Raw genomic sequence first — 17,345 nt, 5'->3', positions numbered from 1 at the left:
TTGGTAATTATGAAAAAAATTACAATTAAAAAAATACATAAATAGTTACCTGGGGACTGAACTTTTTAAATATTTATGTCAAGAGGGTATAACACTGTTACTTTATAAACTATGGGCTTGTAATTAGGGATGGACGCAAAACTGAAAAAATGCACCTTTATTTCCAAATAAAATATTGGTGCCAAACACTGTGATAGGGACATAATTTAAACAGTTTTATAACCGGGACAAATGGGCAAATAAATGTAATGGGTTTTAATTACAGTAGCATGCATTATTTAAAAACTATAATGGCCGAAAACTGAAAAATGATTTTTCCCCACATTTTTCCTATTTTCCCATTAAAACACATTTAGAATAAAATAATTCTTGGCATAATGTCCCACCTAAAGAAAGCCTAATTGGTGGCGAAAAAAAACAAGAAATAGTTCATTTCATTGCGATAAGTAATAATAAAGTTATAGACGAATGAATGGAAGGAGCGCTGAAAGGTGAAAATTGCTCTGGTGCTCAAGGGGTAAAACCCCTCAGTTGTGAAGTGGTTAATACCATATTTGCATCTACTTATCAGGAGCACGCAGTATTTACTTCTGAGGTAGCAGTTTGTGACTCGATACACCTCTCTGCCAACAACTTACACTTCCCCCTACTTGGAGGACTGTAACTCTCGTAGTGACTTTTTTTTCCCACATGCTTGATTGTTTACGTATAGACCTTGCTTGAGGTAAGCTTATTAACAATGTAGTTTATTGGACACTAAAAGATGACGCATTTCACTGGCATTTAATGCTTCCTCAGGCCCAAGTCCGATATGCTTTTCCTCCAGACATTGTTTACATATAGTGCTTGATCAGGTAAGCCTATGTATTTTATTTTCAAAGGTGTGCTCCTCCCTCCAATTTCACATGGACCATGTGTTCATGGCATTTATCTCGTGTTTTCAGTGTTTTAATGCTTTGTCAATGATTGCAAAAAATATAATTTACACAACTTCTTACAGACAGAGACAGACACTGACATATTATAAATATTTTCTTTTTATTATGTAGCGTTCCAATAATGTATATTTGCCCAATGAAAGATTCTAAACAAATCATACCATTGTTGCACACTCCCCTCCAATGTTCTGTAATCAGCAAAGGCATAGTACATTTACCAGCTGCACCTGTATACAATCTCAGAGTCTTGGGAGAGCAGTCAGGTTCCTTAAAGTGCATTGCTGTTAATGTGACAGAAGATAGACACATGGGGCGGGGCTAGGCAGTCTCTGCATCTGCTAAATCACCTTAGCCAGGTAAATGCAGGAATTTAAAGTATGAGGAGAAACAGATGAAATTTCATCTTATTCAAATCCTAAAAATTTACACTTAATGGAAAAGACATTCAGTTGTGAAGTTGTATTTTAAGTGCAACTCCATGCACTCCCCAAATCTATGACACATTTTCTTTATTTTACATCAAGAGTCATTTTTTTTTTATTTTACCATTGTAAAAAATAAGTCTTCGTAAAAAGTAGGACCAGAGACAGCGTCTAAAGGAATGATTAGAAATAAATCCAGTAAATCTACCCTGTATGCGGGTGCTCATAGTTATTTTTTGCACTTCGTTATGAAGTGCAGCTCGTGTTTCATGATGTAAGTAAATGATGGTGAGGCCATCCTTTGGATAAAGCGCTGTACACCTGTTTATGAGCTCTGTAGATCAAACAAAGCTCAAACATTCATTTCAAATCTTACCTCCTCCATCGGAAAGTCAGAATTAAATACAAGGTTTGAATAAAAAACAAAAACTTGATCCTATAAAAATACACATAGCAATTGTACACCCACCAGATAGGACCATATTACAATGCAATTTATCATGGTCAGGAGTGCTTTTTGTTCCACATAGTGATACTATATTAACCGTTTCCTCTGTGTGCTTAGAGAACCTACAAGATCCCATCTTCAGCTCTGCACCAAGGATAGACGCAGATAGAATACATACAGTGCCACCAGCATCACCATGTCTTTTCAAGTACCTAAAGGCAGAGGATTCAGGATTCTCTGTCTTATTGCAAAGTGTCACTTGATACCTACAACTATGTTACATGACAAACTTCACTTATCGGGAAAGGACACCCAGTATTCAGTAAAGTATAAGAGGTACCAAAGCACTCTAGGAATCTATAAGTTAGTTAGATTGCACACGGAACATCATTTGCCATTACCTCCTTTTTAAAAGTCCATGAAAAAAGTTATTTAGCTGGAGAAAGTTTTTTTTTTTAAATATTCCCCAAAAAGTCTGTACAGTCAGTTGTCAGATCTCCTTAAATGCTTGAGTGACGGCTCCATAGACAACAGAATGGGATGGTTCATGCTTGGCTTTGAGCTCCTCAGACAACAGTGCTAGATTGTTCTGCCTTGGTTGACACAGCTGGAGGTGTTGCTACAAACCCCTTAGATATCACAAACTCATGACACAACCAATACAGCGTCGAAACAGGCTGGTTTTAAACCTCAAACAAACTGAACCTTGAGCAAAGCAAATTCTGAAAGCAGTCAGGTTGGTCTTAAAAAAAACCCAATCCTTTATGAAGCTGTATTTACTACGGCTGGGTACCGATCTATACAGGATTTAGACCTCTCCAGCTTGTTTCCCGTTTAGAGTGATGGGGTCTTAAAAATCGCCTACTTTCTATGGACTACAAAGTCTGGCTTCTTATATTGCCAGTTGGATTCCACTGTAAAGTAGTAATGTCAGCAAATGTAGTCTGGCTTCTACTGTTCTTCCTACTTTAAATGTCACATGGTAATTTCTGACCGACGTACCCACCAGCTGAATCCAGAGCGGAGAGAGTAAGTTGTATCACATTTCTAAGCACATTTGGCCCATGAAACAAGTATTCCATCCAGCACTTTCTTTCTATACACTGTTGCTATTCACTCAGCATTATAATTGCTATTAGAATTTGCTTTGTCAGGATTGGGTTTATTTGGGCTTTAACAATCTCCAAACATTTAACATGCAAAGAGCTATAAGACAGTTAAAATGAGCATAGCTGCTTCTATAACTTAGATATAAATATACTGAACACATGGAGTTCATGTTGAACAATTCATTGAAAATCATAAAGCTTCTGAGTTGTGAGGTCTTGACTAGTTTTCTATAGTAAAAAAAAAACAGAACTTCTTTCTTTTCAGCTCTGCATAGTATGAGGTATGACTAGATCTTTTGTGGGGTTCTTATTGTCATCTGTGACCCAGCTGAGTACATTTGCCCTATTTCATTTCCAGAGCACCCCAAGGGCTCTGCTTTAACTACTTAAGTACCAATGGTCTCTATTCCCTTAAAGTGAACCCAATGTGAAAGTAATAGGGAGGCTTCCATATATATTTCCTTTTAAGCAATACCAATTGCCTGGCAGCCCTGCTGATCTATTTGGTTTCAGTCGTTTCTTAATCACACCAGAAAAAAGCATGCAGCTCTGACAATTTTGTCAGAAACACCTGATCAGCAGAGGCTCAGCAGGCCAGCCAGGCAACTAGTATTGCTTAAAAGGAAATAAATATGGCAGCCTCTCATCTCGGGTTCACTTTAGGGACCAGAGACGCTGGTACCAGAAACCAATGAATCCCCGCCGCAATCTTCATCCACGCCGCACGCTGGGAACCTCGGCCACCCACTCTGCCATCTCTATGACGGCAGAGTTCTCGTGAGTCGATCAGGAGCCGATTTCATTAGCTCCTGACCATGTCTATCAATGTAAGCCAATGGGAGTTGCTTACATTGATAGACAGGGTCAGGAGCCAATGAAATCGGCTCCTGATCCGCTCACAAGGTTCTGCCGTTAAGAAGTGAGCTGCGGCAGGGAGACAGTGACGTGATTGGCGGGAGCAGCGAGAACGCGCGGCATTGGTGAGTAGATTTCAATTAGCATTGTACTTAACTGGTTAAAGAGACTCTGTAACAACATTTTCAGCCTTAGTTCTTCTATCCTATAAGTTCCTTTGCCTGTTCTAATGTGCTCTGGCTTACTGCAGCCTTTCCTTATTGCACAGTGGCTGTGTTATCTCTGTTTGTAGAGGTAGTGAAAGAGAAAGCACAGGGGGTCCGGGAGCCCAATCTGGTGTAGTACGTTAGGTGGTATAGGAATATTTTCAAAAAATAGTAGATTTTATACTCACAAGGGTGGGTTGCTAGGTGAGGCAACCACTCGTGCGCGCCTGTGGGGAAGTACCGTCCCCACTCAGCCTTTGTTCCTGGTCGCTGCTCCGAAAAGATGATCTATCGGGAAGTTCCCGATATGGATCTCCCCCTATAGGTAGGGGTTTAGGCTAATTTATGGGAGGGGTTGGAGGCGCCCGGTGTACGTGGTGTTATGTCTTACCCTATATGGTAGGTACAGCATTTAGAACAATGGTGTGGTCCTACCTTCTAGAGGTACCCTCTCGGGAAGTATACAGACGGAATTTCTTTGGTTTTTAGGATTCTATTTATTGTGCATCAAGACCTAGTCTTGATGCACAATAAATAGAATCCTAAAAACCAAAGAAATTCCGTCTGTATACTTCCCGAGAGGGTACCTCTAGAAGGTAGGACCACACCATTGTTCTAAATGCTGTACCTACCATATAGGGTAAGACATAACACCACGTACACCGGGCGCCTCCAACCCCTCCCATAAATCTCTGTTTGTAAACACTGCCTAAAACTGTTAATTACAAGCCAGGATTGCAGCAGAGAGTGGCAGAAACAGCTCAGAGGGGCCCAGGAGAACATAATGAATAGAATGGTATGCTTTTTGCTGTAAAAATTTTAGAGTATAGATTCTCTTTAAGCTGATTGTCTCCTCCCTGGAGTGCAATCATCACATATCCCTAAGGAAAGAGCAATAACACCATCTTCTACTCCTAGTAGATTCTGCGTAGAAATATATGGAAAATGCACTCCATTGAGCCAGACAGGATTTCAGGGCATTATCAGGTTAGGGGACCTATGGGGAAGCCTCATCTACTCCTAGGAAGATAGACCTCAATAACAACACTTCCCCACTCTTTCTAAAACAAAGAAATAAAGGTTTGCCTGGGCATTTTCTACCATTTCTCTAGTGTAGGGAGGATTTCTTCTCTGTGTGTGAAGTAGTCTTTCTGAGCCACAGAGGGAGGAGGAGCCATACCTAGAGGGTGCAAATGGGGGACATGACATGGTACAGTCCACACTGTCAAGAAGCCACAGAAATTGACCACACAGGAAAGGAGTTAAAAAGTGGGCATGAAGGTAAAAATGCAGTATTAGTGTACATTGGAGGCTTGTTATTATATCAGGAATGTCTTATTGTGCATTTGCCAAATGGCATGTTAATGATAGTTGTCCTTAAAGGGACTGTACTACTTACGGTAATTCTGGCCATAGCTCCTGGTCTCCCCCAAACCGCTGGTTCCCTAAAAGAGGTGCATGCATTCCTCCTCTGATCCTGACCCAGCAGTCATTAAGAAAGCATTACTTTTTCTAACGGATCATGCCTACAGAATCCATCTAGTGGTTACCGGGATGCTCCCTCCTGGAAACCGCTCCATCAACTGGAGTTTATAGAGAATCTGCTCAGATGTAAATACTTGTCATGGAAACCTCTGATAAACAGAGCTGGTCCCTGACTCGCATATCAGTTCTGAATACTATTGCACTGATATGGAACTATGTAGCTGCAATCCTGCTGAAGTCACTGTTCTGGATTAGTATGTGGTCCGTGAGTAAGGGAAGAGTAACTGCACCTTATGAGGGTGGATAGGTATGTCACAGCCTAAATGGGAGACAAGCATACACCATATTGAAATGCAGAAGTACGCCGTCACTACACTGCCTATAAGTATTTTATAAACCCTACAAGCAGTATTTTCTTCTCTTCTGCTTGGGCTGTGACAGAAGCAGCTGCAATCAGGAGACACATAGGTGCTGATCAAGCATTTGTGTACACAAAGCCAAAACAGTTGGGTATATTTCATAAGAAGGCATGTATGCCCTGGCAACAGAAGTGAATGGATGATGGACTGAACATTGCAAAAGCGTAAAAAAAAAAAAAATACACCTTACTGGTCAAAAGTCAATACAAGCAAAGTGTAGAATGTCTATCAAAGAACTATTCAACGTGTAAACAAGGAATATGCGGAGGTAATATCAGACCACATAATGTACTGCTTAGGATATGGCGGGTGTAACATTAACATGTCAAAATATTGTACATAGGCACTAAATGGATGCTTGCTACTATAAGCTCTCCAGTAACTTGGCTCAGGGAGCTTCACCATTCCTTTATAAAAAGACACTGACCTAGCCTGGCCATTGTAAAGAAATGTGATCATCGTCAGTACGATCATCACTACATTCAAAAAATCCACAAAGAAAAATGTACAAACACAGAAATACATTACACATTGCACACTCCCAGGCTGGTCAGCTGTAAGTCTAGCCAAGCTTCCTTACATATATGCCTGTGTCTGAATATCTACAGTGATACTATATGGTAGAGAACAAGTCAGGAGTTCTTGGCAATTTCAAAGGACTTTCTCCATTGAGCCCTATGTGATGCTACATGGCCTGTGATATGTACCGAACGTGTCCGGCTGGACTGGATGTATTCCTATAGAACAAGCAGATAAACAGCGCATACAAAGACCAAAACAAAACATTTTCTTCTCTAAAATAAAAAAAAGGAACAGGAACAAAAACCATAGTGCAAAAAATCTCACACATTATACCTAAAATATAAAAAGATCAATTGGCACCGAAGGTGATAGTCTGTTTTGTGAGAGGGTAAAAAGCAAAGTCTGCTGCATACTGCTAACATCTCTGAACAAAGTTCTTTGGAAATATTCCTGTCTTTCCATGAAGTTCACCACTCATCCAATCATTATCCACAGACTCCAGCGAGGAAATCATGTCACCTGCCTGAGAGGAGGAACAAAACACAGCTTTATATCCTCTCCATCACATTACAGTATATGTGCCATCATCAAATCAGTAACGACAGTAGACTGCTTTTGTATATGAACAAGCAAAGTTGGGGTTAAGATGAACAGCTTTCATATGTCTAAACTGTCAGTGGTTCTGCGCCTGCACAGTACGCCCCGGTCCACGTGGCGGTGATTGACAGCGCTGCTCGCGCAGGCGCAGTATAGGCTGACCTCCAGGTTGGCCTGACGTCATAATTGCGGACCGGGAGGCAGAGCCGGCGAACGGCTGCGGGGAGAGCTGCGGCGTGGGACATGCTGGGAGCTTAGCGCTGGACGAAGTCCCGGGTAAGTAGCTCTTATTTTGCTCTTATAAGCCTGATAACTCCTTTAAAGAGAACCAGAGAGGAAGAGCATAACAGATTTATACATACCTGGGGCTTCCTTCAGCCTCATCAGCCTGGATCGCTCCCACGCCGCCTTTCTCAGCTGCCTCTGTCCGCCAGTACCAGGTCCCTTCATTTCGGCCAGTCGACGCAAGCACAGTGCGCTCCCTCCATACTGCGCAGGTGCATGCATAAAGCAGGCGCCGGCAAGATGGAGGGAGCCCCTGTGGATGCGTCCAACTGGCCGTGTCCGGTGGAAGTGAGGGGACCCGGTACCGGCAAGAGAGGCAGCCAAGGACATCGGCGTGGGATCGATCCATGCTGATTGGGCTGGAGGAAGCCCCAGGTATGTATAAAATCTTTCTTCATTTTTCAAGTGACTTTGTCTCTGGTTCCCTTTAAACAAACAAGAAACTGTGAGAGGTTGACATAAGTGCTTCAGAAGATAGCACTGTAGATGACCCAAGCTGGGTTGGAGAGCTCAGACTAGCTCTTTTGCATAGATAACAACTGAAGTTTCTTAACTCTTCCTGTACTGGAAACAATGAGACTCACATTTGTGCTACTAATGTTCTATTTCTTAGCTGTACTATACAGACAAATCACAAGTTTATTTTCACTTCAGATTCCCTTTAAAGTGCACCTAAAGTGAGAGGAATATGGAAGCTGACAGATTTTCCAATGCAAATTGCCTGGCTGTCCTGCTGATCCTCTGCCTCCAATGCTGAGTGCACACGATATGTTTTTCCGTTCAATTTTCCACCTGATCCTTTTTTTTCGCTCGATCCTCTTATCTTCCACATTTTTCTTATCTTTTTTCATTCACTTCTATGAGGAATCGAGCCAATAAACGATCGGAAAGAATATCGGGCATGTCGGAAATGATCTATTGAACCCATTTATCGGGGGTAAAAACGTATGGTGTATTCCCAGCATAACACTTTTAGTCATAGACCCTGAACAAGCATGCAGATCAGGTGCTCTGACTACAGTCTGATTAGATTAGCCACATGCTTGTTTCAGGTCAGATTCAGACACTACTGCATGCAGAGATCAGAAGGACTGCCAGGCAACTGGTATTGTTCTAAAGGAAATCCAGTCTGAAGTTCTGCTTCCTATAGCAGTTACTTTTAGGATTCCCCCCAAAAAATTGGCTGCTGGAGTCTGCAGTCACGGACATATTTTTTAGTGTACATCGAGTAAACACTATGAAAAATACATCTGTGAATGCAGACTTCAACAGCCATTTTATTGTAGTCCTATAGTAATTAACTACTTTGGCCTCCTGGACGTACTAGCTACGCCCAGGAGGCCATCTGCGCGTCCGCGCGCTCCCGGCCACGGATAGTTAGCACACGAATCAGTGAATCGGGCTATGGTGCCCGATCACTGATTCCTCTCTCCCGCAGAAAAAGCGACAGCTTCTCTCAGAAGCTCCACTTTTTCTGGCTGTTGCGTCCCCCATGCGTCCCTCTAAGCGTATGTTACGATTAGAGTGACGTCATGTAAACAAACTCATGGCCGCCATCTTGTGGCCAAAAAGTAAAGCTACAATTAAAAGTAAAAAAAAAACTCAACACACATTTACATTATAAAAGTACTGTTTACATCCCACCCTCCCAAAAAATACCCAAATAAAATGTTTAATATAAAAAAACAAAAAACATGTAAATATTTACCTAAGGGTCTAAACTTTTTAAATATCAATGTAAAGATGAAATATTTCTATATTTTTTTTTATTTTAAACTTGTAAATAGTGATAGATGCAAAATGGAAAAAATGCACCTTTATTTCCAAATAAAATATTGTCACCATACATTGTTATAGGGACATAATTTTAACGGTGTAATAACCGGGACATATGGGCAAATACAATACGTGAGTTTTAATTATGGAGGCATGTATCATTTTAAAACTATAATGGTTGAAAACTGAGAAATAATGAATTTTTTCCGTTTTTTTCTTATTCTTCCTGTTAAAATACATTTACAGTAAAGTGGCTCTTAGCAAAATGTATCACCCAAAGAAAGCCTAATTGGTGGCGGAAAAAACAAGATATAGATCAGTTCATTGTGATAAGTAGTGATAAAGTTATAGGCTAATGAATGGGAGGTGAACATTGCTCGGATGCATAAAGTGAAAACGACTGAAGGCTGAAGTGATTAATATGGGAGTATGGGGAAAGGTTAAGCAGAGCGGAGACATATACCCAGAGCTGTCGCAGCACAGGGGTTGGAAAACCATGGTTTATCCCATTTAGTACTGCAGTAGTAACCAAGCCCAGACTCCTCAACAACAAAAACAACAGGAAAAAAGGGTGCCGGCGGCTAGTGGATGAAAAGGGCACCGCCATAGACTCAAATGCAATTATAGTTAATAGGCGAAAAAAGGGCGCCCGATAAATATTGTTCACAACATTAGAACATTAAAGTTTTTGAAGTAAGTTATCATTTTAGAAGCTTGCAATGATTTAGTTTTTGTCATTATTTTGTTTGTATGAACAGATTTTACTTTATCAAATATATTATCATTTCTATGTGTAAAAGGGTGTTTCTGCAGGGGGTATGGTTATGGTTAGGCATCAACAGGAGGAGTGGTTAGAGTTAGGCACCACTCAGGGGGCATTCAAGGTTAAACAAGACCGGGGAAGGGGGTTGGGAGGGGGCGCATGGTGAGCCGCATGGTGAATCACAAGCAGATGCTGACCTGGCGAGATGGGCATCTGCATCGGAGGGGACCGGGTGCCGGGTGCGGAGAAAGCACAGGACAGCTGCGAAGGGCTGGAGGAAGCCCCAGGTAAGTGGATTTTTGTTTTTTATTCTCCTTGGACCACTCCTTTAACGTTAATATATTTTCGTTATCAACTCCCGTCTGTTTTAAAAACGTTTTTATCGTTAACCAATTCCATTAACAATATTTATCGTTATAGAGATTTAATTATCCACCGGCGCCATTTCGTTATACAGCCTAGTCCCTTTTTTCCTTGTGCCATTTTTTCATGCAGGCACAATAATAATAATAAATAAGACAATGCAACTACAGAACAGGAACTTTTTAGATACCTTAAATGAAAGTTCATCATCATTCTCCCCACTGAAGTCATAAAGTGCCCGCGCCTTTCCTACTTTCCCTCCCTGAGTTTGTCGCACTGTCGGTCCTGCAAAACAAAGACATAAGTTAGTTACATAGGCTTGATTGGTGTACGGTTTACATAAAGTCAGCATTCTACAATAAGGTATTAAGAATAAAAGAGCACTGCATCAGGACCTGTTCCTCATACTATACTGTACTTTTCCCCTAAGAATACTGCAAATGAATAAAGTAATGTCTCCATGGATATTTTACAAAACCAGCAGCTACTATTTGCTTACAATGAATATTCTTCAATGTTATCCATTTCAAGGTGAATACACACGCAAGTGCAATACAGACACTGCAAACAAAGTGTACCATTCAACATGTTCAACTGCATTTACTATACAGGGAAGTAGTTATAAAAATGTAACTAATTTAATGGAGCTGAAGGGACATTTTTACTGCAGTTCTGCTTCAACAGTTACTACATTGTGACACTTCTGTTTTGCAACTAGAAACATCCAGTCAGTATTTTTCTCAATCAAACATAATTTATCCAGTTGACCAACATTTTCTCCTTTCTGTTGCAAGTGAGAACTATTAATGAACAAACCAGAAATCTTCATTGTGTTGGACAGCGGAGAATGCTACAAATATAAGGCACTGCTATGGAGAAGGTATGAGCTACTATCCTAATATGATCTGGTGGCGTCAATACTAAACATAGGAGGTTCCAGAATGTGCCAATCCTCATCTGAGGCTGGCAAAATACCCTCCACCCTCACCTGAGGAGAGCTGTACAAATGCAGCTGGCAGAATTCCTTCTCTGCCATTCAGTCGCCCTTTGTACCACTCCTGGTCCAGCTTCTCTACAATCAGGATCTTGTCTCCTTTTTTAAATGGTAGATCTTCATCTGCTTCTGCAGCAAAGTCATACAATGCTTCATACCATTCTCCAGACATAGGGTTTTGCTGAAATACAAATCACAGGAAAGCAGATTAACATAGCCAAAGAGGAGGTGATTCTTTTATCACATTCTTACAATAAAGTGATTTATTTTAGAAAGAATACAGTGGTCCTTGTTAAATGAACGAGATAGGGACTGTAGGTTCATACTTAACCTGAATCTGTACACAAGTCAAAACACTGTGCCATCCTCTGTCTCTGTGTCCCTCTCTACCGCCTCTGTCCCCCTTCATGCCTCATTCTGTCCTAGTGATGATCCTAATGTGCTGATGTCACATACGCAAAATTTTACGGAAAAATTTTGTAATTACGATTTTGATTTTGGATTAATTTCATGTAATCCATTTGAAATTACAAACGTGCAAGAAAGTAACTATAAGCTTCTATCCAGATGCTATATGACACCAGATAGGATGGCGGTCATAGACCGAATAAAAAGCGATAGCTGCTGGAGGGGCTGTGGCAATAGGGGAACTCTACTACATCTTCTCTGGAATTGCCCCAAATTGGTAAACTACTGGGATGAGGTAATTCAGATAATAGAAAAGGTAACATGTCGTAAGATTGAAGATAATCCATGGGTGGTTCTCTTACACTTATCCAAGAATAAATCGTATAAGAGGTCAGTGACTCCCCACATGCTCAATGCTGCTAAGGGCCTAATTCCCCAACACTGAAGATCTCAGTATACTCCAACCATAAAGGACTGGTTCCAGAGACTCAACAATGTGCAGATGATTGAGGAGACAGTACTGACAAGTAAAGAGAAGTATAAAAAATACTATCAAACATGGGCTCTCTGGATTGACTACCAAGATTCTACAGAATATAAAAAAATATATGAGTGAAACATGACTATATTAGATAAATATGCCCGTAAGAACCTTCTAAGTATACTTTGTTTTCGGGAAATAATAGGGGCAACCTATAACCTGCGATCCCTGAGGGGAGGAGAGGGGAGAGGGAGGGAAGTTGGGGTAAGTTGGTTTTACAAAAAGAGGAGTTATCATTCTTTAAGTTAGTAATAATAATCAAGAAAGCAGTTCCTCGGTCCTATGGGTCTTCTAAGCTATAATAAAATTGATTAAGTTTGCTATCCATGCTATCATCCTCTGTCAAATATTATGCATGTAAAATATTTGAAGTGTGAACTTAATCTGTAACAAGGAAATAATATTGCATGGATTTATGTTGTAACCTATCTTAAAGCTTTGAAAATAAAAATGATGTTAAAAAAAAAAAGAAATTACAAACGTGGCTGTCGTAAACGATTTTTTTGCAAAAAAACATTCACGCAAACCAGCAACAAGCCAAAAATCTTTTTTCAAAAAGACCTTGTAGTTGAAAAAAATTGTGTTTTAAAAACTTCAAAGAACATTTTTTTTGCAATTCGGTAAAATTACATTTTTCTGCTCTATACTTTACTATATACAGAGCTCTACATACACATGTTATACGTTTGAAAGCTAACCTGTGGCTTTAAAGAGAGACAAATGCTCTTTCATCAGATCCCCTAGCTGTACAGAATTTAGTGTTGTCGCGAATGTTGCTTTGTGGACACCAGGGAACACAATTCTCAAGTATCCCAATGACAACCATTAGATTAGTGGTAATACTGCTGCCACCAATAGCCTCACATGTAACTAAAACACCACCACCAAAAGAGGACACTTATTTAATATTTACAATTGCATGCAAAATAAAAAAAAGATCAGACATATTAGAAGTCAAGTTTAATAGTTAAAGGCAAACTAAAGTGAGAGGTATATGGAGGCTGCTGTATTTATTTCCTTTTAAACAATACCAGCTGCCTGGCAGCCCTGCTGATCTATTTGGCTGCAGTAGTATCTGTATAACACATCAGAGACAAGCATGCAACTAATCTTGTCAGATCTTTGTCAGACTCATCTGATCTGTATGCTTGTTTAGGGTCTATGGCTAATGGTGGCCACTAATGAACCAATATTTTTCATCCAATCTTACCAAATCTATGTAGTATAACGGTAAATTGAGTGAATATACTGAATGGATACTTCAGGCAGTTACCTTATATTACATAGAATTGGTAAGATTGGATGAAAAAGATTAGATCATTAGTGGCTTCCTTAAAAGTATCAGATGCAGAGGATCAGCAGGGCAGCCAGGCAACTGGTATTTTTTTTTTAATCTAAATAAATACGGTAAGTCCATACTCCATATCCCTCTCACTCCGGTTTCCCTGCTGTTACTCTCTATATAAAATGTGCAGCATTTCAATTGTAATAACTGTATGTCTGGTAGACTCTAAAATGCTCAGTTCATAATGTATTTATTGTGGTAAATATGAATCACAATACCTGTGATAGTAATCCAGACAGTTTATTCTTATGGGAATCCCGGGCATCTGGAGGGAGAAATGGGAAAGGGTGAAATGAGTAACAGTTGTTAGAAGGTGTTGGCTGAAGGAACACACTTGGGTTATGTTCCTCCAAACTTCACAGAATGAAAACAAAGCCTTGAGCAAACCAAAAACAGTAAGCAAGGACATGTATAAAGCAGCCCATACACTCAGCCGATTTTCTGGCCGACCGATCGATCCCGATCGATCGATCAATCAATCGATTGCAAATCGGTTGGCCAATCGACCGATCGACGGCCGATTTCGATGGATTTCCATCGAACTTGCAGGGTGGAAAATTTAGGTCGATCTGATGAGATTGCTTATCAGTTTGCATTGGCCTTAATGGAAATCTGATGGCAAAAAAATGCCATCAGATCGAATTTCAATAGATTTCAAACTGATATCTATTGGAATTCTATCCTGGTAAAAAATGTTCTAAAAATGCATCAGATAGATCATCAGATGCATTTCTTATCTATCTGCTGCCAATCTGACGAGTGTATGGGCACCTTAAGGCTAGGTTCCCACTTGTGGCGCATGATGTGCGGCCAGCGGGAGCTGACAGTGTAGTGTCTGCTCTGAGGGTCCACTGTGGTTCGGCTGGAGCCTAGGGCAGATGTGTTCCCCATAGGCTATATGGGGAACACATCTGCTCTTCCAGGATTATCACGGACTGCACAGACGTGCAGTCTGCTTACCCCAACGGATCCAATAAATCCGTTGCAGGCTGATATGTGTGAATGGCTCCTCTATATATAAAATAAGAGCCATTCACCATTAGTTTTGCAATGAGCAGAGAACGGAAAAAAAATGTCCATTCTCAGCTCAAGAGGGATCACAGCCGTACATAGGAATGTTAACAAACTATCCATGGGATAATAGGAAGGGACTTCAATGAGAGTCAATTGCGTCTGGACCTTGGGTTTACATATTCCTTTCCTGAATGTGCGAATCCACTATAAAACAAGCTTAAACCTTGTTGCTACTGCCATGCCAGATGCCAGGCAACCGACTACACATGCACAGGTGAGATGTTTCAGTGTGGGGCCAGCAAGATGCAAGTTGTGCTGAATCAAGGAGCACTGACTTGTGTCTGTCACTTTATCCACAGTCACTGGTATCAACTGAATGCTGTGATTTGAGCAATCAGAGCAATCAGAATCCATTTAATTAAATGAAATTCAATGGGACCACGACACAGCATGACAACTATTACTTTGTACAGAGGAGTCGTACATAATTATTGCCATTAACCGAGCCAAGCTAAAATCTTCACTTTATTCGTGCTATTCATGATTTAACTTTGCACATCAGGTTTGCATTTCTAACTGCCTTTGTTAAATTATTAAATAGTTTTCATGGACACATCCAGGAGTGAAGCACTACAACATGAAGCACTAAAGTAAACCTTTTATCATTAACATCGCATAAATTACCTGAGGTCTTGGATGGCACATCTTCAATGATTTCCACAAAGTTGATTGGAAAGATGCCAGCGTGACCTCGCAGTTCACCTTTAGCCCACTCCTCATTCATGTATTCCTTAAGGATGATTGTATCCCCTTCGCTGAAGCTTAGCTCGTCTTTCTGATCACCGATGAATTCAAATCGTGCCACACACCGGGGACCCCTGCAAGAAGAATACCTCGGTCAGGGATGTGTATGGACCACAGTCTGGCTAGCCATTACTACACATTTTAAGGCATAAGGCCACGTTCACAGTCGTGCAATGTGGTGTAATGTGTTGCAGCATTCTAATGCATTCTGTACAGAGCTGCGATCTACGACAGCGCTGTACAGGGGTACAGCCGTGTGACACAGCGGTCCCCCTGGGAGGCAGGAGAGCAAACATCTCTCATAAGCTGAAGCCTATGACAGCCGATCTCTATCATAGGCTGGCTAGGGGAGGGAGAGTAGGTAAAAAAAATAATTAAATAGACATATTTATTTAAAAAATAAGAAAATAAATATTTAACAAATAAACACCCAGCACCAATCAGATCCCACCAAAAGAAAGCTCTGTTGGGGGCAGAAAGGGGGGTAAAGGGGGGGGGGGGGAATCAGTAGTGTGCTGTGTTGTGCGGCCCTGCAGCGAGGCCTTAAAGCTGCAGTGGCCTAAATTAAAAAAAATAGCCTGGTCACTGGTGGGCGTAAGCCTACGTTCCTTTAAGAGGTTAAAAACTGATCCATTCCATGGATCAGTTTTCCATCCGTGCCAGTGTGAACCAGGCCTAACAGCATATATTATATACTTACTTTACATTAGATGCTGAAGATGAAGAATTTTTCTTTGGATTTATCCTTTCTGGAACATCAATCTAAAAAAATAAAAACAAAGTTTGATTGAATTTTTTTTTTTTTTACTAAGTTACAATCTGCACATTACAGCCAGCAGAGGGCAATATACTACACATCGGTAAATTGGCTCAGACGCTGTAATTTAGCTCCACAGTTCATCGTCCTCTACTCTTTTCTGGCAGACTAATGTGATCACCCAGCACAGGATGGGCGTCTATTTCAATTAGTCAGTATCTTCTGTTTCAAAATGTTTGAGAGATGAGATACAGGATCTTTAGAAATGTGTGCAAATCTACATAAAGTTATATTCGCTACAAGCATCTAAATAACATATAATCCTATAAGGGTCCATACCTAGTACATGATCTCAACTGGATATAACCTGAGTAGGCATGCTGGCCTGAGGAAACTAATAAAAAGCTGCTAGGCAACAACTCACAGCAACCAAGAGAAGAAAGAAGAAAGGAAAAGAAGAGAATAGGAAAGAGAAGATGAGAGAAGAAAGAAAAGACTCGAAGAGGTCCAAGCACTACCAGGGTCCGCCTTTAAAAGGAACCATTCATGACCCTAAGGGATACCTGCAAACATATTCCAAGGGTCCCAGATTTCATTAAATTTAGCGATTTCTGAATACCAAACATGATAAAACTCAAGACCCCTTTGGCTTGGTTCAGGAGTACTTTCTGCCTTCCCCAAGGACAATGATAAAACGTACCTACAATATTGCTTTGTATCTAGAGCCTTCCACGACCCTCTCCGGGTCGCCATCCTTGCCCTGGAAGTAGCGGTCCACAATAGCCGCCACGCCTGCGCAGTTCAGAAGCCCTCTGCCGCCACGTCCACACTCCTGACACTCGCCAGGACATCGTGAAAGCTTCTAAATATGCGCAGGCGCGTGTGTAGCCATGCTAACTGTGCAGTCGCGAAGGCTATTGCGAACTACTACTTACCGGGGAAGGTTGGTGAGCTAGGGAAGGGTCGGGGCCCAGTGCGAACACTTTACACATAATTTGGAGGTAAATCGGTGGAAAGGCGGATTCGGCAGCTACTCCTACTTTGTGGTTGAGAGGACCCATCACATACCTGGCCGTAGGCCCCCTCCTGGAGCCCCAGCACGGGCTTTTATACTGCTTTTGCTTAACTACAGAGTTCAGGATGTTAACAGCCAGGAGACCGGAGGAGCTGAGACATCAGGGGCTCGCTTAATAATTTTCCTGAACTACACGGCCGAGATGCAACGCCTACAAAGATCCTTCGACAACGTGCACTCAAGTCAGCAGTGATTGATAAGTATATGCTGCGCCAAAGA

At 41.1% G+C, this 17,345-nt stretch overlaps 1 protein-coding gene across 2 annotated transcripts in view; it reads right to left on the bottom strand.

Moving 5' to 3' along the window:
* Positions 1-4,672: 4,672 nt before the first annotated feature.
* Positions 4,673-17,345, bottom strand: part of SH3D19 (SH3 domain containing 19) — a 135,793-nt gene continuing 123,120 nt past the window's right edge. For both annotated transcript variants that reach the window (XM_068279106.1, XM_068279111.1), the window contains exons 16-21: positions 15,995-16,056; positions 15,175-15,368; positions 13,695-13,741; positions 11,177-11,363; positions 10,379-10,473; positions 4,673-6,927 (exon numbers count right to left, since the gene is read on the bottom strand). In XM_068279106.1, the coding sequence (XP_068135207.1) occupies positions 6,820-6,927; positions 10,379-10,473; positions 11,177-11,363; positions 13,695-13,741; positions 15,175-15,368; positions 15,995-16,056 (693 nt within the window). In that variant the 3' untranslated portion in view covers positions 4,673-6,819. The remainder of the gene's footprint in view (positions 6,928-10,378; positions 10,474-11,176; positions 11,364-13,694; positions 13,742-15,174; positions 15,369-15,994; positions 16,057-17,345) is intronic.

Source organism: Hyperolius riggenbachi, chromosome 1 (genome assembly GCF_040937935.1).
Source record: "Hyperolius riggenbachi isolate aHypRig1 chromosome 1, aHypRig1.pri, whole genome shotgun sequence".
Taxonomy (NCBI): domain Eukaryota; kingdom Metazoa; phylum Chordata; class Amphibia; order Anura; family Hyperoliidae; genus Hyperolius; species Hyperolius riggenbachi.
This window is presented reverse-complemented; position numbering and strand designations above follow the sequence as displayed.